Here is a 23376-nt window from a genome sequence, read left to right as displayed (position 1 = left end):
GGTAGCAGGTGAGTTGGGTTCCTGCCATCTGTGTAGGAGACCTGGCTGGAGTTCTTGTTCCTGGCTGTGTCCTGGTCCAGCCCTGGGCACTTGTGGGCATTTGGGGAGTAAGCCTATGGATGGAAGATATCTCTCCCTCCTCCCCTTCGGTCCTCCTCTGTCATTCTGCCTTTCAAATCAATAAGTAATCTTAAAAAGTAAAAGAAGTGAAGGACAGGTGTTTGGTGTAACAGTTAAGATATGGTTTGGGAGCCCCACATCCCATATCAGAGTGCGCCTGGGTTGGAGTCCTGGGTTTGCTCCTGATTCCAGCTTTCTGCTAATGTGTACCCTGGAGACAGCAGGTGATGACTTAAGTAGTTGGGTCTCTGGCACTCACATTAGAAACCCAGATCGAATCTTTGCCTCCTGTCTCAACTCCTACTGTTTGTGCATTTGGGAAGTGAGTCAATGAATGGGTGACCTCTCTCTCTCTCTGCCTGTTTCTCTCCATCTCTCTGCCTTTCAAATGAAAGAAAGAAATAATTTTAAAGAAGGATTGATTATGCTACTTCTAAATAGGTCCTTGGTAGCGCCTGGATACCACTATCTGGAAATTCCAATAAATGTCCAGTCACCTCTCAAGATTCTGTGCCCCATTTAATTTTGTCTTAAAGTGTGTTGGAAACTGGTGGTTTGACCAGGAGAAGGAGCCTCAGCCTCGGCTCTCCCACAGGTTGGTCAGTCGGTCACCATTGACAGTGCTGTTGAGTGGGGCTCCCACAGGCTTGGGAGCCTTTCGGGCCTGCTTAAACACTGAAATGTAACTGAGGCTATTGGAAGAACTGTGTTCTATGACCAAACAAGAGTGAATGTGTTGTTTACTCAGTGGTAATAAGAAATCTCCTTGTTCTCACTGCACACTCTCAAAAGGAAATAAACTATTAGTTAATGACTCAGTACATGTAGGATAGTGTACCTGATAGTGTGCTTATTTGCAGGGTATTTCCAGAAGCCTTTACTTTCTTTTTAGTTGAGGGAGGGGAGAGGCAAATGGGGAGGGGGTGAGAGATAGATACAGAGATGCGGGGGGGGGGGGGGTCCTGAGACTGCGATTGTGGAGTCGTCATTTTAGCTTTCTCCCTGACCTCTTGGTACTGGTATTGAAACTGGGAAAAGTTATTTGCCCAAAGTCACACAGTTTCATAATTTGCAAAGCCAGGATTCAAACCTGGCAGGTTGGTTGAAATCAAATGTTCCTTAAGTTTATTTCTGGCTTTAATTTTCTGTGATTTTGAGCAGAGTCATAGGCTACTGCGTTGTAAGCATTCCAAGATCTCCTACACCTGTGTGACTGAGGTGGCTTTGGGAACGTTCACTGGGAGAGCCCATGCTCTCCGCTCCCCTTGGCTGTAATAACTCCGTGCCCTTGAAGACGACTTTTTAATCTGTAAACCTTCAATATGATGATGTTAGACAACTGTTTCTGTGCAGCTGTAGAAAACACAACAAGGGTCCTGAGGTTGTGGGGCAGTGGGTTGAGCCTCCACTTGTATCTCACATTGGAGCGTCATTGCTAATGTGCCTGGAAGGCGGTGGAAGATGTACCAAGTACTTGGGACACAAGGGAGACCAGAATGGAATTCTAAGTTCCTGGCGTCAGCCTGGCTTAGACCTTGCTGTTGGAGCCATTTGGAGAGTGAACCAGTAGATAGAAGGAATCTTCCTCCCTCCTCCTTACTGCTCTCTCTCCTTGCCCTCCCTTCCTCCTTCCCTCCCTCCCTCTCTCTGTGTCTCTCTTCCCCCTTCTCTCCCTTCCTCTTTCTCTCTCTGCCTTTCAGATAAATCTTTTCTTTTTTTTAAAGATTTATTTATTTATTTGAAAGTCAGAGTTACACAGAAAGGGGAGAGGGAGAGAAGTCTTCTGTCCAATGGTTCACTCCCCAGATGGCCGCAGTGGCCAGAGCTGCACTGATCCGAAGCCAGGAGCCAGGAGCTTCTTCTGGATCGCCCACGTGGGTGCAGGGCCCAAGGACTTGGGCCATCTTCTGCTCTCCCAGGCCACAGCAGAGTTGGATCGGAAGTGGAGCAGCCGGGGTCTTCAGGCCAGGGCATTAACCCACTGAGCCACAGCTCCATCCCCTCAGATAAATCTTTTATTAAAAAAAGAGGAATTCTCACACATCAGGTTTTGTCTGGGGGAAGAAATCTAGACATAAAGACACCATTTTATTCTGTGCATTCGCATTTCAGGGGGCCAGGTGACTCCACTAAGGTCACTAGTAACTGCTGGTTGTAGGCGGAACTGCAGCCCTGGCTTATCTGACTTCAGTACCCCAGGAAACAGTCTACTGAGTCACTTTGTAGATGTTTGGTTGTTAATCAAATTACTGGCCTGTTTAGAAACATTGTGCCTTTTACTGTTACTTAAGTGGGCTCAAAGCTTTGTTTACTTCACACTGCCTTTGTGTGCTTTATCTGTGGAATTAAGCGTCTGAATTCGTTTTTTAAGGCAATGCTGCCACTCCCTGGTTATTGGGTGGTACCGCATCGGGAAATTGAGTCTTTCTTCAAGTTGCCTTTAATTAGGAGTCAGAAACCTTGTACAAGTAAACCAGAGAATTTTTATGTGCAATCAGTGGGAGCCCCTGAGCCAGAAGATAATGTAGATGTATCAAACCTCAAAAGGTTTCCAGAATTTCTGGCTTGGTTCTGATAAATAGACATTGTACAGTTGCCACTTAATGGACTGAAAATGTATTTCTGTTACTGTTCAGGTTTTTGGACATTTTAGATGTGTTGCAGAACTACATGGGTATATAGATGTCAGGACATTGTTGCCTGGACTAACATCCAAATTCCGATGTGTTGTCCTGGGTAATCGTTGAAGCACCTGTTCCCAGCTCATCGACACAGATCACTGTCTTCCCTCACAGAAAGCTCTGTCCTGGTGAAGAAATACTTCCTGGCATTCCCAGCCAAGTTCTTGAACTTTTTCTGTGAAACACTGGCTATGATCACTCACTCACTCACTAACAGAGGGTAGACTCTTGGATTATTTCTGAGGTCTGTGTGCTTTGTGTCTTTAAATTCTTTAGTTCTTTTTGGTAGGTTTCAGTACCCTCGGCTTCCAGGACAGGAGGTTGTCAGAATCTCAGGGCGAGCCCAGAGTCCCGCGGCTGGACCCTGGCACGGCTGGGGCTGGACCGGTCATGGCTTTCCAGCGGCCAGCATTCCCTGCCCTCCAGTGCTCGAGCCACGTTTTATTTGGACTGTTCTTTGCTTTCCTTTGACAAACAACACAAAATGGAAAACTTTTAGACTAGTGGTTTTTAACTGGGCACATTGGGCAATGTTTAGGGAAGTTTTTGGTTGTCACCAGCAGAGCAGGGGTGACAGTGGTAGAAGTCAGGGATGTTGATAAACATCTGACGACAGCGCGCAGGCCTGGCCTATCAGCAAAGCATCGGCTTTGTGAGGGACTGGAGAAAGTGTGTACCAGGCATTGCAGGTTCTGCCCACAGGCTCTGTTCCCTTTGCTGCTCTGTGTGTGGGTGAGCTCATCCTGGCCCTGCTATTCAGCATCCTGCCCAGGGAAGAAACTGTAGCTTTTGTAGTGGCTGAAAAAAAGAAATTTACCTTCTACCTTTCTAAGCTCTTGGTAAAATAACTCTTATGCCGCAGAGGCCCATTTTAGGCTGGCATATTCTAGTTTCCTGCCCATCCAGCTGCTTTGTCCCGTGCACTGTTCTGGACCACACAGCCTGTGCATTTGGTCAGCAGTGTTGTTAGAAGACCTGGCTTGCCCTGCGAGCTCACCAAAGGCCAGGCTGTAGCCAAGACTTGGATTCTTCTTGGTGTTGCCCAAGTTGTGTTCTTGCGCGGTGTGCGGGTGCGCCCTATGGATCTGGATATGTCTTCTATCCTGACTGTCTTTATGTTTTTCTTGAGTATCCTATGCCTAGAAATAATCTGTTGAAGTCTACTATATTCCCCCAGGTGCGATGTTACCTCCTCCCTAACAGTCATTGCTGAAAGTAATCACTCCTTTCTTTAAACTTCTACATATAGCATTTATTTGATTTCACACACTGGTTTATCTTCTTTTTTGCATCTAAAGCATCAACAGTGTAGATAAAACTTTGTCATTGCACTCTTAAGAAAAATGGATAAATACTAAAGAGGACTGGCATGTAGGACTGTTCCCTTCCATAGCCTGTTTTAGTCAAACCAGCAACGATGTGCAGTCCTTGTTGGCGTATCTGTTTGGTATAGTTGCAAAGTAAGAATCTTGATGTGTTTAAGATATTTACTTTGGAGTAGCAATGTTTACTCTGGGTCTTTAAATGGCCTAAATATTTCAGTAAAGGGTTTGGGAGCCTTCCTGGTTTTCTAGTGCTAACTGTACTTGTATTTAGGACTTCTCAATGCAGGAAGGAAGGGTTTTCTTTCATTATTAAGCCTCTTTTGACATATTTTAATAGTTGGCAGTCTTCTTTATAAAAATGAGACATTTCTTTAATTTTAGCTCTCATCCATGGAAATGAGAACTAGCAATAGGCTCATGAGGGAGGAGGTAAAGGCTGCTCAGGGGAGTGGAATTGCATTCACCTGGGGTGTGCCTGGTAAGGCCTCCATTTGGGTTTGAAAAGTATTTTAGAAAGCAAGAAAGGAAAAGGGAGTGTGAGTGAGGGGCGGAGGGAGAGTGGGTAGCAAGGTGGGAAGTATCATTATATTCTTAAATCTGAATATATGAAATCTGTATAAATAAATAAAAAAATCAAAAATGAAAAAAAGGAAAGTATTTTATGAGTTCATGGCTGTTTCATGAATAAGCACAAAGAAGCCTGCCTCAAGCTGTTGCCGCGTAGCCTTCAAATACGCGGAAGGGCAAAGTTTGAACCCCTGTTCTTTAATGAGCTAGACACAAAATTAAGTTTATTAGTGGTTCCATGGTTAAGTGTCCTACAGATTTTTATAGGACCTTACTCAACACAGAACTCTTCATTATTTAGAACTAATTGTATACAAGCTGTTCCATCCTCTGGAGCCTTGTGGTCAATAAGGCGGGTCCTGCTCTGTGGGTGCGTAGCTCCTTCACCCCCTGGTCTGCCTGTTGGTCTGATACGCAGCAATACCTGCAGAGGTTTGTGGCACCGAAGTGGAGGGAGACTCAGACTCTGTGGGTGATACGGCAGACCGGGGAGGGGGATGACTCTGCCAGGGCTTGCTGGGTGAGTTCTTCCTGGCTTGTTGCCCTTAATGAGCTTTGATAATGTGCTGATAGCAATTGTGAATATTTGCCAGCATGATTAAGGATGTAGTCATGTAATACTATATATTGTTAAGTAAAAGTGTAATATTAAATGAATCAGTTAACTAAATTAGGGATACATAATCAAGACTGATTTCCCTTGTTTCGTGAAATGGGCAGCTTTGAGGGGTTTGAGTCAAAGTGGTGCTATGGCTGGGATACAAAACAAAACAAGAACTAAACCAAACCAAACCAAACCAAACAAACAAACAAACAAAAAAAACAAGCAAAAACCCAAATCTGACCTCAGCATTGACGTATGACTGCTGTGGCCCTGGTGGTAGGTGTGCATCTCCCTATCTGCCTGTCCACCTGTTTACAGGGGCTTTGATCACAGGTATGATGTGCACTGTGGGCACCTGAAATCCTGTTCCTAATGCTGTTAGATTTTCCTTTTCAGAGTAAGAGGGACCATCTACTCATGAACGTCAAATGGTACTACCGTCAGTCTGAAGTTCCAGATTCTGTGTATCAGCATTTGGTTCAGGATCGACATAATGAAAATGGTAAATATATCCTTCTGATTTGAGTCTTATTTGCTTAGCTTTGGGTCAAGTTCTTTCTAAAACCATTCTTTAAATGGAGAGGATTGGGGCCGACGCTGTGGGGCAGCAGGTTAAGCCACAGCCTGCAGTGCTGGCATCCCATAAGGGTTCTGATTCCAGTCCCAGCTGCTCCACTTCTGATCCAGTTCCCTGCTAATGCACCTAGGAAAGCAGTGGAGGATGGCCCAAGTCCCTGGGCCCCTGCACCCACGTGGGAGACCTGGGTGAAGCTCCTGGCTCCTGACTTCAAACCGGCACAGCCCCTGGGCATTTTTGCCGTTTGGGAAGTGAACCAGCGGATCGAAGTCCTCTCTCTCTGTCTCTCCTTCTGTCTCTTTGTAACTCTGCCTTTCAAATAAGTGAATAAATATTTTTAAAAAGGAGGTGATTTTTATGAAAAGTTTACTCTGAAAAAGGTTTTAGTAAGACTACCTCTGGAATGTTACTGTTTTCCCCAAGTATTATTATTATTACTATTTTTAAGTTAAACCTCTGAGCATGTGCTGATAGCATCTTCCCCTTAATCTTGGGAATGGAGATAGGGAGTCCTTAGAAATAACGGTAATTTGGAGTTTTTAAAAAAAAAATTTTTTTTTTTTTGGACAGACAGAGTGGATAGTGAGAGAGAGAGACAGAGAGAAAGGTCTTCCTTTTTGCCGTTGGTTCACCCTCCAATGGCCGCCGCGGCTGGTGTGCTGCGGCCGGCGCACAGCGCTAATCCGAAGCCAGGAGCCAGGTGCTTCTCCTGGTCTCCCATGGGGTGCAGGGCCCAAGCACTTGGGCCATCCTCCACTGCAGTCCCTGGCCACAGCAGAGAGCTGGCCTGGAAGAGGGGCAACTGGGACAGAATTTGGTGCCCTAACCAGGACTAGAACCCGGTGTGCCGGCGCTGCAGGTGGAGGATTAGCCTATTGAGCTGTGGCGCCGGCCTATTTGGAGTTTTAAAATTCCTGTTTTTCACCTGCTGACAAGCAAATCCTGTTTCCGGCTCTCTAGGAATAGACATGTGTTTCCTCTTCAGCAATCTGTATTACTGAGCTGCTCTGTGTTCAGGGTAGTAGGAGTTCATCTTGATCCTTATTTCCAGAACACCAGGAAGGCGGTCCTGGGCAGCTGGTTGTTCTCTCCTGGTGCTACGTTTAGTTCGGTCACTAAACTGAGCTGTGTCCACAAAATGTCTAGGAGGCTTGTACGGGCGCATAAGGGCCTGCAGAACCTTGACTTTCATGAGGTGCTAGGCTTCCTACTAATTGACCCCCAACATCATTCATTGGTCACATAAGGTGGCTTTGTCATTCCCCAGTTCCAGATGAGGAAAGTGATGTTTGAAAGTGATGAGAGGTGTCCAACACCACAGGTACACAGCTTGTAGGGCCTAGGGTCAGCCCTGAAGCCTGTGTTCCTCCTACTCCTTGGCACTGCTCTTTCTAGGAAGTTCTGAGTTTAACAAATGCCAGCAGTTTCAAGATTTAATTATGTATTTATTCAAAAGAGTTATGGAGGGTGAGAGGAAGAGACAGAGAGACTTCCATCCACTGGTTCACTCTCCAAATGGCCGCTGGAGCTAGGGCTGGCCCAGGGCCAGGCTGGAGCCAGGAGCCAGGAGCTTCTTCTGGGTCTCCCACATGGATGCAGAGGCCCAAAGACTTGGGCCATCTTCCATTGCATTCCCAGGTGCATTAGCAGGGAGCTGGATCAGAAGTGGAGCAACCATGACTCAAATTGGCGCCCATATGGGATGCCGGCATCTCAGGCAGTGGTTTTACCCACTATGCAACAATGCCGGCTCCTTCTGTGTTAAAAATTCTTTACTTGGAAGACACAGGAGAGAGAGAAATTAGGGTTCATTGCCCAAATGCCAGGCTGAAGCCAGGAGCTCAAACTCAATTGAGGTCTCCATGTGGGTGACAGGAACATTAGTAATTGAGCCATCACCTGGTGCCTTCCAGGTGTGCATTAGCAGGCAGCTGCAATTAGAAGTGGAGCTGGTACTTAAACCCAGACATTGTGAAGTGGAGGGTGGTTATTCCAAGCAGTGTCAGCCACTACACAGGTGCCTACCCCATTTTTCTTTCTTTTTTTGTTTAACATGTCAGCAAACTGGGAGGAATTTAGTAAAGCGGGGAAAAAAACCTTACAAGATCCATTGTCAGTCGATATATACCTTTTCTTGTTATCTTTGCTATTACTCCTCTTATCTGTTTTGCACACTTAGAGTGCTAATAACCAGGCCTGGTTATTTCTTTTGCTTCCTTTACTGGGAGTTGGACATGAATGAAAAATTTTATGAAATTTTCCTGCTTGCTTGGGGGAATTCAATTGCCTTAATTAATCTATCATTAATATTTTTTCTAACAGACTCTGGAAGAGAACTTGTCATTACAGACCCCGTTATCAAGAACCGGGAGCTCTTCATTTCTGACTACGTGGACACATACCATGCTGCTGCCCTGAGGTCAGTCCCAGAGCTGCAGCCTTTGGTGTGAAGGAAGTTTTGGATGTGGGGGTTAAAGGTCAATGTCCTGTCTTTGGTGGTCATTGTGTTAATCAGACTGCTCTCACAGTCTTGGTAAGGTTATATTCACTGTGTCAGATTTGCATTATTGAGATTGCATAGATTGCTTGTATCTTCATTAATCTATCTACCTCTGTTTTTTTTTTTTTTCCCCCCCACCCGGTCTTTCCTTATGTACTTTTTGTATTATTGTATCTTTATTTCCTTGAATTATTTTCCTGGTATTGTTGGCTAAAGTATTTAAGGTGGAGTGCTTTGCTGGTCTGTAGTTTACCTTTTCTTTTTTAAAGATTTATTTATTTATCTGAAAAGCAGAACAACATTAAGAGAGGGAGAGACACAGACACAGACACAGACACACACAGACAGAGATCTTCCACCTACTGGTTTGTTCCCTAAAATGGCCACAACAGCCAGATCTGGGCCAGGCCAAAACCAGGAACTGGCAACTCCATCCTGGGATACCACATGGGTGGTAGGGGCCGGAGAACTCATGCCGTCTTCTGCTGTCTTCCCAGGTGTGTTAGCTAAATTTGAAGTGGAGTAGCAGGACTTGAACAGGTACTCCCATGGGGAGCCGGTGTTGTAGGCGGCAGCTTAACCAGGTGCAATTAGCAGAAAGCTGGATCGGGGCAGAGCAGCTGGGACTTGAACCTGTGTCCAGATGTGGGATGCTGGTGTCGCAAGCAGCAGCTTAACTGGCTGCACTACAGCAGTTTATTCTCTGAAGATTCAGCCCCTGCCTCTAAGAGATAGAAAAGAATGAAGCAAAATTGGCAGCATGTAGTTAATAAAGAATTCAGGAAGGTTCATTGCAATTTTCATTGAACAGTTTTATTTATTTATCTGAAAGGCAGAGTTAAAAACAAAGAGGGATCATCCATCCGCTGGTTCACTCCCAGATGGCTGTAACAACCGGGGCTGGGTCAGACCAAATCCAGGAGCCAGGAGCTTCTTCCCAGTCTCCCATGTGGGTGGCAGGGACTCAAGCACTTGGGCCAGCTTCCACTGCTTTCCCAGGCCATCAGCAGAGAGCTAGATTGAAGTGGAGCAGTGGGACTGAGACCCAAGCCGGTAAGGGATGCCAGGCATCACAAGCAGCTGCTTTACTTGTTGTCACAATACTGGCCCATCAGCTAATATTCTTAAATGCATTTCTTGCACAAAGTGATAAATAAAGGAGTGAATTCACTACTTTCTTTGTTAGAGAATATGGTTTAACAAAAGTCGTTTGGATTTGTTGGCTTTTGGCTTATGTATAGTGTGATAGGACACCTTTCTCTATTGGAGAGCTTAGATGGTGTTCAGTAAAACCATCCGGAGTGTTTTGTGTAAAACGATGTAGCTAAAGCCGGTTATTTTAAGGCAAATTAGTGATAACTTCTAATGCAATGGAGGTTTTGGCAAACTTAAAAAAAAAAGACTTATGGCCGGCGCCGCGGCTCACTAGGCTAATCCTCCGCCTTGCGGCGCCGGCACACCAGATTCTAGTCCCGGTCGGGCACCGATCCTGTCCCGGTTGCTCCTCTTCCAGGCCAGCTCTCTGCTGTGGCCAGGGAGTGCAGTGGAGGATGGCTCAAGTGCTTGGCCCTGCACCCCATGGGAGACCAGGAGAAGCATCTGGCTCCTGCCATCGATCAGCGCGGTGCGCCGGCCACAGCGCGCCTACCGCGGCGGCCATTGGAGGGTGAACCAACGGCAAAAGGAAGACCTTTCTCTCTGTCTCTCTCACTGTCCACTCTGCCTGTCAAAAATTTAAAAAAAAAAAAAAAAAGAAAGACTTATTTATTTTAAGGACAGAATTACAGAGAGAAAGAGGGAGAGAGATCCTCTGGCCAGAGCTGTGCTGATCCAAAGCCAGGAGCTTCTTCTGGGTGCCCCACATGGGTACAGGGACCATCTTCTACTGCTTTCCCAGGCCACAGCAGAGAGCTGGATCCGAAGTGGAACAGCCAGGTCTCAAACTGGTGCCCATATGGGGTGCTGGCACTGCAGGCAGGGGCTTTAACCCTCTGGTCCACAGCCCCGCCCCCAGATAATATTTCTTATGGTCTCTGTTGCAGTCACTCAGCTCAGCCATTGAAGTGCAAAAGCCGAGACAACATGAAAAGTAGGTGGCTGTGCTCCACTTAAACTGTATTTATTCCGCTACTAAAATTTGAATTTCATTTAATTTTCACATATTGAGAAATATTCTTTGATTTCATTTTTCAGCCATTTAAAATGTAGGAACCATTTCTAGGCCATTAGAGAATAGGTAGTGGGCCAGGGCTTGACTTGCTGGCAGTGGCTTGTAGACCCTTGTTGTGATGAGCTTTGAGTTCTGATAGAACTTTAGGTAAATTTAGAGAATTACTGTGGTGTTTCATGAACTTGGAATTTGTATGACTTCTGAAGGTGGCTCTCCAATCTTAAGCTTGTTGAACAAAGCAAATTAATGGAATGTTGTCTAGATTGAAAGGACAATTAAGTTGGTAACTAAACAAGTGAGTTAATCCTGGAAGTATTTCTTATTCTGCTTTACATGTTTTCTTCTTCTTTCTGTCTTGTCTCATTGGCTGAGGTAAATTTTAGAGTTCTAGTTAGAACAAATAAGTATGTAAAAAGAGACAACTGGTTGTTCATCATGTTCTGACATAATTACTGAAAATGAAAACATTCCAGTATTCATCTCTGCTGTCCCGGTTTAGAGAGTGAGCGTTCTCTTGTGTTGGCGTTTTCATGAGAGCCAGGCAGTCCGTGCCGTGCAGGGACCCGGGTAGGTGGATCCCCTCGGTTTGTGCTGAAGGGCTCTCTGGAGGTGTGCAGCTGTGTGAGTCCCTGTCCTGCCCCTGCAGCTGGGCATGTGACCAGAACCCTTAGTTGTTTGTTTTCTTCCTGTGACATTTTCTGTAAAGTAGTCATAAAAAGTGGAGGCTGTGTTATGACACCTTCATCTTAAATTTGATTTTGTTAGCTTCAAATACAGCATCTGTTTTGACTCAGTACTGAGGCCTTTTCAAAGACGAGACATGAGGACTGGTCACTCACTGAGCGGTCTGGCCTCACAGGGCTGCCTGCTGCCACGCGCCGGCCTCTGATGTGCGTCTCTGTCTCTGTGGCTGTGCCTTCCCAGCAGCAGCGCGCTCTCCCTGACAGCAGCTTTGATTGTCTGTGAGATCGCATCCCATAAAACAGGAGGGAATGGCACTGCCCCAGGAGTCTCTTCTGTTCAGCAGCGCTCGATGACATTAACTGAAAAAATGGGGGTGTGTTTTAGCTGGGATGGAGGATTAAGAGTTAACTCTTTCTTCCAGTTTATCCACAGGTTTTTTTTTTTTTCTTCTTTGTAGATATAGAGCTGTACTGCAAAATAAATTCCATTTTGAGAGGCACAAACACGGAATTCTGTGGGCGCATGAAAGGGAGTCAGACGACTGTGATGATGCTAGGACTTAGTGCCGCTCTCCTCGGAGCTCGGGGGCGCTGCTGCCAGGGTCTCTGCCCACGGGAACTCTGAGGGGTCTCTGGCCATTCCACTCAGGAGGAAACCAGTGTGTAAGCTTTTCTTTCACACTGGTGCTAGAGTTGGATTATAAAGGAGAGAGAATTTTGTCCTTTAACTGTTAGAAACCAAAAGGACAACAGAATTCCTCTTCAGCCTCCTTGTAACTTGTGACTGTAGCTTTTCCCTCCCAAACCGTGTTTATTTCCAGAAGAGCCTGGGAAACCTTCACAGTTGCTGAAGAATGTGCTGGGTTCAGCGTGGACTGCTGTGCTGCTGCTTCTGCATCTCTGGCCTTGGCTGTCCCTTACGCCTGTGGTTCTTTCTTTTTCTTTGTTCTTTTTCAAGATTTATTTATTCAAAAGGCAGTGGCAGAGGAAGAGGAAGAGACGAGACAGAGACAGAGACAGAGAGCTCTTCCAACCCCTGGTTCACTTCCCAAATGACACCAACAGCCAGATCTGGGCCAGCCAAAAGCCAGGAGCCTGGACCTGCACCGGGGTCTTCCTCGTGGAGATCTTCAGTTGCCTTCCCAGGCACATGAGCAGAAGGCGGGGTCAGAAATGGAGCCTGGACTTACACAGGCATCCGTTATGGGATGCCGGCTGTACTGAGAGGGGCCTCTTACTCCCCGTCTTTCAAGCTAGTCTTTCGACAACTGTTTATTGTCTGTTTCACTGTGCTTTTTAATAACCACCATAAATGTTAATGTTAGAATCGCGAGTATTTTTTGGATTCTCCTTGTTCTCAGGTAAGTATTTTTGGCTGATGTTGTTGAAAAATAGAAAAAAGTACCAAACTGAAATTGAGTTTGACTCTTGGCCCCGCAACATAGTTCTGTAATCAGTGTCAAGTTCATTAGCCTTTGGATTCTCTTCCACCAGTGTGTTCAGGGTCAGGTGTACGTGTCCTCCTGAGCGTCGCAAGGGCAGGAGAGCCCTGGGAGATGCCCCCGGGCTCTTTTTCATGCTGCTCTGTGATTCTCAGTTGGGTTCTGCAGCGTCTAAGGGGAAGAAAAGAAAACGTGAAATTAAGTGTGACTTGGCCCTGCATTACTGATGTACGGTTTCTTCACATCTACTCGCTTTATTTCTCTGAGGGCTGCAGGCCAGACTGATTGATCGGAGGGGAGGAGAGCTGAGCTCAGGGAGCCATCTTGAGGTGCCCTTAGAGGGAGCTTGCCGTGTGTCTGCTCTGTTGATTTTCTCCACCTGAGGATAATGCTTCATTGATGATCCAGGGGCTGTGACAGGAGGAGTGCCCTCCGCTTCACTCCTGCAACAGGGTGTTCTCAGAGGCATTTCAGAAGGCCCTGTGTGTCTCATTGGCTTGAGGTGGTGTCCCCACCTTTCTGGTTATTCACTGCCTAGTTCAAGTAGTCACCTGGGAAAACGGTTCAGGGTGAATTTTATGGATGTCCAAAGCCAGGAAGCCCTATACCATATTTTTTGGGCTTATGTTCACTTTCTTTTCATTCTGATTTATCTCCTCACTTTATTATAGGCAGCTAGAATAATATGTGGGTATGTTTAGGGATTAAAACAGATTAATTGCATTGGTGGACAATGACCTAACTGTTCCTTTGCATTAAAAAATTAAAACGAGTCCTTTAGTTTCATGGTGTTTCAGAGCTCTGAATTTTGCCTAATATTTGTTTTCTGGCCTGATGTACATTTTCTTTCACTTACAGCATTTCTCCTGTTTTGTCTGTTTGTGCTTAATGCTTCATTAGATGCCATAGCCTGGTGGTTTGTTCATTCGTTCGTCCATCAGGTAGCACTTTACTGATCTATTACTGGATTAAGGACTTTGTACAAAACAGGTGCTGGGAGAACCCAGTAAAACTAAGATTCTCTCTGACCCTGAATACTCATACTCCTTAGTCTTCGTTTTTTAAAAAGGTTGAAACTACTTTTAGACATAAAGGAAAGTTTCCATGTCCTCCCTCGGCCTCTCAGGGTGTGAACATTTTCTGTAACTGTACCACAGTGATCAGAATCGGTGTTGCTAGAAGACCATGGAAAGGGTTCCCTGTGACCTCAGCAGTGTCTTGGCTTGTCTGTGGCTGCTCTGGAGTCCTGTCTGCCATCCCACAAAGCAGTTAGTTGCTTCTCCTTGGTCTCTTGTGGTATGTGATGGCTTCCCAGTCTTTCTTGTCTCTTATGACTGTGACATTTTAAAAGGTTACTAGGCAACTATGATGGTTTTTCCTTTTGCATTCTTTTTGTAAATGAACAAATATGTCTGTTTTCTTTTAAGCCTTTCTTTACCTGGTAAAATAAAATAACTAGGTATATTTTGAGCTCTGCATTTTTCACTTGACAGTATGTCAGAGGAGCTGTAGGTCAGTAGACAGCTTGTTCTTGTTCTCTTTTACAGCCCTGTAGAACTCCTGTGTGAATGGGCTGTGTGTATTTAACGGCTCTCTTGTATTTGGGCATTCAGAATTTTGCAATTGTAAATGATGCCGCCATGAATGTGTGTGTGTGTGTGTAGTTTTTTTTTTTTTTAATTTTTCAGGCAGAGTGGACAGTAGAGAGAGAGACAGAGAGAAAGGTCTTCCTTTTGCCATTGGTTCACCCTCCAATGGCCGCCGCGGTAGCGCGCTGCGGCCGGCGCACCGCGCTGATCCGATGGCAGGAGCCAGGTGCTTCTCCTGGTCTCCCATGGGGTGCAGGGCCCAAGCACTTGGGCCATCCTCCACTGCACTCCCTGGCCACAGCAGAGAGCTGGCCTAGAAGAGGAGCAACCGGGACAGGATCGGTGCCCTGACTGGGACTAGAACCCGGTGTGCCGGCGCCGCAAGGCGGAGGATTAGCCTAGTGAGCCGTGGCGCCGGCCAATGTGTGTGTGTTTTCTTACTGCGTACCTTCAGGGTGGCTTTATGGTGTGGGATGGCCCTGATGAGAGGTGTATGAGTATGGGATGTGTTACCATGTCTCCCTCCAGGAGGCCTGTGCTGGTCTATATTCCCTCCAGTAGTCTGTGAGACTGCCTATTTTCCTAACAGGATGCTCTATCTTATTTCTAAAAATCTTGCTAATCTGATAGTTGGGAAATGTTATCTCGTTGTTGTTTTCCTTTATTTTGCTAACAGGAAGTTTGAACAATCTTCATATGCTTCAGTGATATTTTTGTCTTTTTAATTTTTTTTTTTTTTGTAAATGGTTTGGTCATGTCTTTTCTAACGGCTTTTGTCTTTCACTTTTAAAAATTTTTCTTTATATGTCTAGCATACATTGTGTATATATTACAAATGTTTTCTCCCACATTTGTCAATTTTCTTCTATTTATGTTCATAGTGTTTGTTATGCAAAACCTACTTTTATCTAGTCAAATTTATCTAACTTTTATTGCTTTTGAATTTTGAGTCATAGTTAAAAAGTCTTTCCTACACTGTATTTAAGAACTCTACCTTGTTGTCCTAGTATTACTGACAGGTCTCTTTATCCCAGTGGTGAAAAATCAGATAAATCCCTGGAAAGCGACAGAAATAGAAGAACAAGAAATTCAAAACATTATTGTTATACATTAAGATTTATTTTATTTACTTGAAAGGCAGAGTTACAGGGGAAAAGAGGAAGAGATCTTCTGTTTGCTGGTTGACTCCCCAAATAGCCTCAACTGCCAGAGCTGTGCCAGGCTGAAGCCTGGAGCCATCTGGGTCTCCCACATTGGTGCCATTTTCTGGCCATTTTCTGCTACTTTCCCAGGTGCATTAGCTGGGAACTGGATTTTAAATGGAGCAGCTGGAACTTGAACCAGTGCCCATATGGAATTCTGGCATTGCAGGCAGCAGCTTAATCCATTACACTACAATTTTGGCCCTGAAAAAATTATTTTTGATTTTAATTTTTAAGGGTTTATTTATTGATTTGACTGGCAGAGTTATGGAGGGAGAGAGAGAAAGAGGGAAAAGGAGAGATGGAGAGAGAAGAACCTTCCATCCACTGGTTCACTTCCCAAATGGCTGCAACAGCCAGGGCTGGACCAGACTGAAACCAGGAACTACATCTAGAACTACATCTGGGTCTCCCACATTGGGTGGTAGGGGCCCAAGCACTTGGCCATCTTCCACTGTTTTCCCAGGTGTGTTAGCTAAATTTGAAGTGGAATAGCCAGGACTTGAACGGGTACTCACATTGGGAGCCAATGTTTCAGGTGGCCGCTTAACTACCTACGCTGCAACACCAGCAGCCATCTTTTTTAAAGATTCATTTATTTGCTTGAAAGGCATAATGACAGGGAGAGAGGGAGAGACTGAGATCTTCCATCTGGTAGTTTTACTCCCTGGACCAAGCTGGAGCCAAGAGTCTGGTATTCCATCTGGGTCCCAAATACTTGGACTGTCTTCCACTGCCTCCCAGGTGCGTTAGTGAGTAGTCAGAATTCCGTGGGCATCCCATGTGGTGACTCAACCCACTGCACAATGCCTGCCCCAGAAAAAAATTTTTAAAAATCCTCATCAATCAAATGGCTTACAGTAGACAAGATAGTGACTCTCTCACATCCTTTTCCCCTATTATTAGATCAGAAATAATATATTTTAAAAATGTTAATTTGTAGGCCGGCTAAACAAAGACATCAAGAAACAGTGTTGTTGAAATTATTTCTGGCTGGCCGGCTCTGTGGCTTAACAGGCTAATCCTCCGCCTTGCGGCGCTAGCACACCGGGTTCTAGTCCCGGTCGGGGCGCCGGATTCTGTCCCAGTTGCCCCTCTTCCAGGCCAGCTTTCTGCTGTGGCCCGGGAGTGCAGTGGAGGATGGCCCAAGTGCTTGGGCCCTGTACCCCATGGGAGACCAGGATAAGCACCTGGCTCCTGCCATCGGATCAGCGCGGTGCGCCGGCCGCAGCGCACCTACCGCGGCGGCCATTGGAGGGTGAACCAATGGCAAAAAGGAAGACCTTTCTCTCTGTCTCTCTCTCACTGTCCACTCTGCCTGTCAAAAAAAAAAAATGTTAATTTTTCACCTACTTAAAAGGGAGAGAGAGAGAGAGAAAGAGAGAGAGAGACTGACTGATACCAATACCTTCCATCTAGTAGTTCAGCCATGGCTGGGTCACTGAGGGGTTACTGCGAGTCTTTTCCCAGAAGTGTCTACTGGAAATCAAAAGGACCCTAAGATGAGGTGCTTCCCTGTCTTTAGTGGTGCTTCTGTCAACAATGAAGCATTTCTTTGGACCTGAAGCATACAAGATGTTAGAAAGCTCCGAAACCAGGTGTTTCTGCAAAATGGAATTAATGGCGATTTTACAGTAGTCTTTCCTCATCCATTCTACAAAAAGTGCCAGATAATGTCTTGATTTTGAGAGGGAGCCTGTTGAAGAGAGGGCTATGGTAAAAACACGGAAGTGGTTCCCTATAAATGCACACAGTATGACATGAACAGTGTTTCCCAGTTGTGCTGGCCAAAGAGAGCCAAGTGCTATGGGCCTCCCTGCTTTAGTCTGTCTCTCCTCCCCTCTCCCCTCTCCCCTCCTCTCCCTCTCTCCCCTCCCCTCTCCTTTCCCCTCTCCTCTCCTCTCCTTTCCCCTCTCCTCCCCTTTCCCCTCTCTCCCCTCTCCCCTCCCCTCTCCCCTCTCCCCTCCCTCCCCTTTCTCCTCTTCCCTCCCCTCTCCCCTCCCATTTCCCCTCCCCCTCCCCATCTCTTCCTCACCCCTCTACCCTCTCTCCTTCTCTCCCTGTCCCCCTTCCCCTCTCCTCTCCCCTCCCCGCTCCTCTCCTCTTCTTTTCTCTCCTCTTTTAAGATTTATTTATTGGAAAGTCAGAGTTACAGAGAGGTAAAGAGAGAGGGAGAGAGATCTCCAGTTTGCTGGTTCATTCTCCAGTGGCCTCAATGGCCAGGGCAGACCCAGGCTGAAGCCAGGAGCCAAGAGCTTTAATCCGGTTTTGCATGTGGGTGGCAAGGGCCCAAATAATTGGGCAGTCCTCCACTGCATTTCCTAGGCCATTAGAGGGAGCTAGATCAGAAGTGGAGTAGCTGGGACTTGAATTGGCAGCCATATAGGATGCCTACATTGCAGGTAGCAGCTTTACCTGCTATGCTACAATGCCAGTACCTGTTTTGTGTTTAGAGATTTATTTGAAAGAGTTATACACATGGCCGGCTCCGTGGCTCAATAGGCTAATCCTCCGCTTGCGGCGCCTGCTCCCTGGGTTCTAGTCCTGGTCGGGGCGCCGGATTCTGTCCCGGTTGCTTATCTTCCAGTCCAGCTCTCTGCTGTGGCCCAGGACCAGTCCAGCTCTCTACTGTGACCCGGGAAGGCAGTGGAGGATGGCCCAAGTCCTTGGGCCCTGCACCCACATGGGAGACCAGGAGGAAGCACCTGGCTCCTGGCTTTGGATTGGCGCAGCGCGCCAGCCATGGCAGCCAGCCATTGGGGGGTGAACCAACGGAAAAAGAAGACTTTTCTCTCTGTCTCTCTCGCTCTCTCACTGTCTAACTCTGCCTGTCCAAAAAAAAAAAAGAGTTACACACAGAGAGATATTGTATCCTCTGGTTCACTTCCTAGATGGCTGCAGCAGCCAGGGCTGAACCAGTCGGAAGACAGGAGCCAGGAGCTTCCCCCCTGGCTCTCTGAATGTGTGGCAGGGCCCACTCCCTTCGTCATCTTCTGCTGCTTCTCCAAGGCTGTTAGCAGGGAGCTGGATCGGAGGTAGAGCATCTGGGACATGAATTGGTGCCCATGAAGTTGGCGGTTTTACCTAGCCTGCCACACCACAAGCCCAACCCCTCCTGTCTTCAGTTTTTCTCTTCCCAGGCCTGCGGGTCGTGAACTGGCAGGCCCAGCAGCTGTGAACAACCACATCTCCATGCTGATGGTTCTTGTTGTTTTACCTCCCTGCTCCCCATTTTTAAAAAATAGAAAGTGCAGATTTTAAGCGTATATTTTCCTAAATCTGACCTTAAACAAGGCCTCATTTTGCTGCTTCCCACAAAGTTCCCTCAGATACTCTGCTGCCCTGGAGCAGCATTTGGCCTGACGCTGCTTGGGACGCCTGTTCCGTATTCGGGTGCTTGGGTTTGAGTCCCCACTCTGCTCCTAATTCCAGTTCCCTGCTGATGCACACTCTGGGCGGCAGCAGTGATGGCTCAAGTAGTTAGATTCCTGCCCCCCATATTGGAGACCAGGTAGGGTCCCCAGCTCCCAGCTTTGGCCCCTAACTCAGCCCAGGGCTGTTGTGGATATCTGAGGAGCAAACCAGCAGATTAGAGTGCTCTTTCTCTCTCAGAGAAATACGTATTTGTTCTTCTTTTTTTAAGATTTATTTATTTTGGGGCCTGCCCGGTGGCATAGCAGGTAAAGCCACCACCTGCAGTGCTGCAGTGCCCACATATGGGCACCAGTTTGAGTCCCACCTACTCCACTTTCTTTTTTCTTTTCTTTTCTTTTTTTTTTTTTTTTTGGTGTGTGTGTGTTTTGTTTTTGACAGAGAGAAAGGTCTTCCTTTTGCCGTTGGTTCACCCTCCATTGGCCGCTGCGGCTGGCACACTGCAGCTGGCGCACTGCGCTGATCCGAAGGCAGGAGCCAGGTGCTTTTCCTGGTCTCCCATGTGGGTGCAGAGCCCAAGCACTTGGGCCATCCTCCACTGCCTTCCCGGGCCACAGCAGAGAGCCGGACTGGAAGAGGGGCAACCGGGACAGAATCTGGTGCCCCAACTGGGACAAAAACCGCTGTGCCGGTGCCGCAGGCAGAGGATTAGCCTATTGAGCCGTGGCACCGGCCCTGCTCCACTTTTGATCCTGCTCTCTGCTATGGCCTGGGAAAGCAGTGGAAGATGGACCAAGTCCTTGGGCCCCTGCACCCGCATGGGAGACCCAGAAGAAGCTCTTGGCTCCTGGGTTCGGATTGGCTCAGCTTTAGCCATTGCAGCCAATTGGAAAGTGAACCAGTGGATGGAAGACCTGTCTGTCTGTCTGTCTCTCTCTCTCTTTGCATCTCCCTCTCCCTTTTCGCCTCTCTTTCTCTGTGTATGTAACTCTGACTTTCAAACAAAAGAATAAATCTTTAAAAAAATTTACTTATTTTACTTGAAAGGCAGGGTTAAGGAGAGGGATAGGGAGAGGGAGAGGGAGAGAAAGTCTCCCATCTGCTGGTTTACTCCTCAAATGGCTGCAATGGCTGGAGCTGAGCCAATCTGAAGCCAGGAGGGAGCCAGGAGCTTCTTCTGGATCTCCCACGTGGGTGCAGGGACCCAAGGACTTGGGCCACCTTCTACTGCTTTCCTAGACCATAGCAGAGAGCCGGATTGGAAGTTGAGCAGCCGGGACTCGAACTGGTGCACTGCAGGCGGCGGCTTTGCCCACTATGCCGCAGCATTGGCCCCAATAAATATATTCTTAAGAGACTTGTTCCTTTTAAAACCTCCCACCTAAAAGCAATCACTCTTTTGGTTCTTCTCACTGTAAATTATTTTTCAATTATTTTTTCTAGAAATTCCTATAAATGGAATTTTGCAGTATGTACTTCTTATCTAGCCACTTTGACGCGATTTTTGAGATTTGTTCATGATATTCTATGTATCAGGAGTTCTTTTAATTGTATAGTATTTCAGGCTACATATATACCATTTGCTTATTCATTTACCTGTTGGTAGATGTTTGGGTTGTTTGTAAACTATTATGAATAAAGCTACTGTGAATAACAGGACAATGGAAAATACAAAGAAACAAATAAAATAATGGTAGAAATTAATGAGCAAAATATTAGATTTAGAGAGTCAAATTCTGGCGTTTTTTTAAAGATTTATTTTTATTTATGTGAGAGACAGAGTTACAGAGAGAGACACACACACAGACAGAGACAGAAAGCGAAGAGAGGTCTTCCATCCTCTGGTTCACTCCCCAGCTAGAGCTGGGCCAATGTGAAGACAGGAGCTGGGAGCTTCTTCCTGGTCTCCAATGTGGGTTCCGGGTCCCAGGTCCCTCTTGCATTGCTTTCTCTACCGCATCAGCAGGGAGCTGGATTGGAAGAGGAGCAGCCGGGACTCTTAACTGGTGTCTGAATGGGGTGCCAGCGCTGCAGGAGGAGGCTTAACCTAGTATGCCACAGTGCCGGCCCTTGTTTTTATTTTTGTTTTTTTAATTCTGAGATACCATTTAGAAAGTATACTGACCAACTAGACTGCACTCCAGGAACGAAAGGTTGGTTTAGTACTGCAGGTGCCACACTAACACATCCAAGGCAGGAAATTATTATCTCTAAAGGTGTGGTTATGATTTGATTGCCTTAAAGATAGCATTAATATAAAGGGAACATATGAGAGACTTTTCCACTGGATTGGGAACTAGACAAGGATATTTCTACTGCTTTCCACATTTTACCAGAGGTACAGTGCAGTTAGAAGTGTAAGAAAGGTTAAAAAGTGTAAAACCTTGTTTCTTTGCAAATAATAGCATCCCTATAAAGCTGTGTCAGACAACAACAGAATTCAGCTGGCCATGTGGCCCTCAGGAGAGCGAACCAGTGGATCGCAGAACTCTGCTTCGCATTCTTTCTCCGTGTCTGTTACTCTTTCAAAATAAATAAATAAGAGAAAGAAAGGAAGGGAGGGAAGAAGGAAGGGGAGAAAGAGGGAGGGAGGGAGGGAGGAAGGAAGGAAGGAAGGAAGGAAGGAGAAAGAAAAAGAAAGAAAGAAACTCTGGGAACTACAGATTAGAACAGAATTCAGGGTTACTGAGCACCTGAAATGTGACTGATACAACTGAGAAGAATTAAATTTTGGATTTGATTTAATCTTAATTACAGTAAACTTAAATAGCCACATGGGGTTAGTGACAACTATAATGAATAGCACTGATATATAATGTCATTGTAAGAGTGGACTTTCAGTCTAGTAGTTAAGATACCCACATTCCATATCAGAGTACCAAGTTTCAATACTCAGGGTGGTACTTGGGCCATCCTCTGCTGCTTTCCCAGACATATTAGCAGGGAGCTGGATCCGAAGTGGAGCAGCCGGGACAAGAACCAAACCGGGTGGCAGCAGTGATGGCTGGAGTGTCTGGATCTCTTACCTGCTCCTTACACACGTAGCAGCAGACCAGAAATGAGCACCTGGTTTCAGTCCTGGCTGTTGTGTTTGGGGGTCAGTATTGAGAGCTCATCCTCTGTCTCTACCTCACTAAGTTTGTTAATAATAATTTTTATGTCATCATAGAAAGTTCTTTTTTTTTTTTTTTTAAACAGGCAGAGTGGATAGTGAGTGAGAGAGAGAAAGACAGAGAGAAAGGTCTTCCTTTTTGCCGTTGGTTCACCCTCCAATGGCTGCTGCGGCCTGCGCATCTCACTGATCCAAAGCCAGGAGCCAGGTGCTTCTCCTGGTCTCCCATGCAGGTGCAGGGGCCAAGCACTTGGGCCATCCTCCACTGCCTTCCCGGGCCATAGCAGAGAGCTGGCCTGGAAGAGGGGCAACCAGGATAGAATCCGGTGCCCCAACCGGGACTAGAACCCGGTGTGCCGGCGCCACAAGGCGGAGGATTAGCCTGTTAAGCCACGGCGCCGGCAGAAAGTTCTATTTGAAACATATAATATACCTACTATAGTTAGGCAACTAAATCCTGTTTTGAAATTCATGCATACAAGAATTGTTCAGAATGTTCATGGAAAATGCATATTATGAAAAACCTGCGTGGATTAAAAAATTTTTTTTTGCACCAAAATGAACTTTGCTTTTACTTTCATTTTCCACAAACATTTTGAAGGACCTTTGTACAGACTAGGCATCTACTTTCTAAACCCAGTACGTACCCTTCCAGTATTTAACTAGAAATACAGTAGGCGCCTGGAAAGAAAAAGCAGGTGAGATTACTTTATAGATAAGTTCATTCTGAAACTGAATACTCGTTCATCTGAGGTGATGTCTTCTCCCAAATCAGAAGAAGTAATGAATTCCTTTATCAGTTAAAAAAGGATAATAAAACTACCTGTACCTTTTTTCTAATATGAATATTAAGATAATCAAATAGACAGTCTGTGAAACTCTGTATACTACTCAGTGCTGTGGTTGTCCACTGATAAAGTTAGTTGATTCTTTTATTGTTGTTTGTTATCGTACCCTTAAACTGCAGTAACTGATTGATGTGCAGAAATCCTCACAAACCCACAATTCCAGACAGACTCTGGCAATCAGGCAGGGCTCGTCAGTCGCAGCCTCACTCCGTTTGGTGCTGCCGAGTCTTCTCCCTCTGTAGTACGGGGGATTTAGCAGCATCCCTGGCCTCCCACCAGAGCACTCAAACGCTACAGTGGGACAAGATAAAAAAAAATTCAGAATATCGTTAAATGTGTCCCTTCAGGGGAAGCCAAAAGCAGAAGAGACAGACCCTTGGTTCGTGACTGTGAAGCTGCGGCAGAGGGCGTGTTCTGCTGTCATGTGCCCCATCCCCGCGTCTGTGTACCTGAAAGGCGTTGCTTTCTGCGTGCTATTCTGTGTATCCTGGTACTGAGCCAGTTCCTTTGTTGTCTGACTCAGCTTTATAGGGATGCTTTCATTTGCAAAGAAATAAGGTTTTATACGTTTTTAACCTTTTCTT

General features: G+C 46.2%; 1 protein-coding gene across 3 annotated transcripts in view; it reads left to right on the top strand.

Moving 5' to 3' along the window:
• The window catches only part of RERE (arginine-glutamic acid dipeptide repeats), a 464477-nt gene that overhangs the window by 240905 nt on the left and 200196 nt on the right, over positions 1-23376 (top strand). For all 3 annotated transcript variants that reach the window (XM_062190377.1, XM_062190375.1, XM_062190376.1), the window contains 2 exons: positions 5694-5799; positions 8197-8293. In XM_062190377.1, the coding sequence (XP_062046361.1) occupies positions 5694-5799; positions 8197-8293 (203 nt within the window). The remainder of the gene's footprint in view (positions 1-5693; positions 5800-8196; positions 8294-23376) is intronic.

This window comes from Lepus europaeus, chromosome 5 (genome assembly GCF_033115175.1).
Source record: "Lepus europaeus isolate LE1 chromosome 5, mLepTim1.pri, whole genome shotgun sequence".
Lineage (NCBI taxonomy): Eukaryota > Metazoa > Chordata > Mammalia > Lagomorpha > Leporidae > Lepus > Lepus europaeus.
The sequence above is the reverse complement of the archived record's forward strand: the minus strand, read 5'-3'. Positions and strand labels throughout refer to the sequence as shown.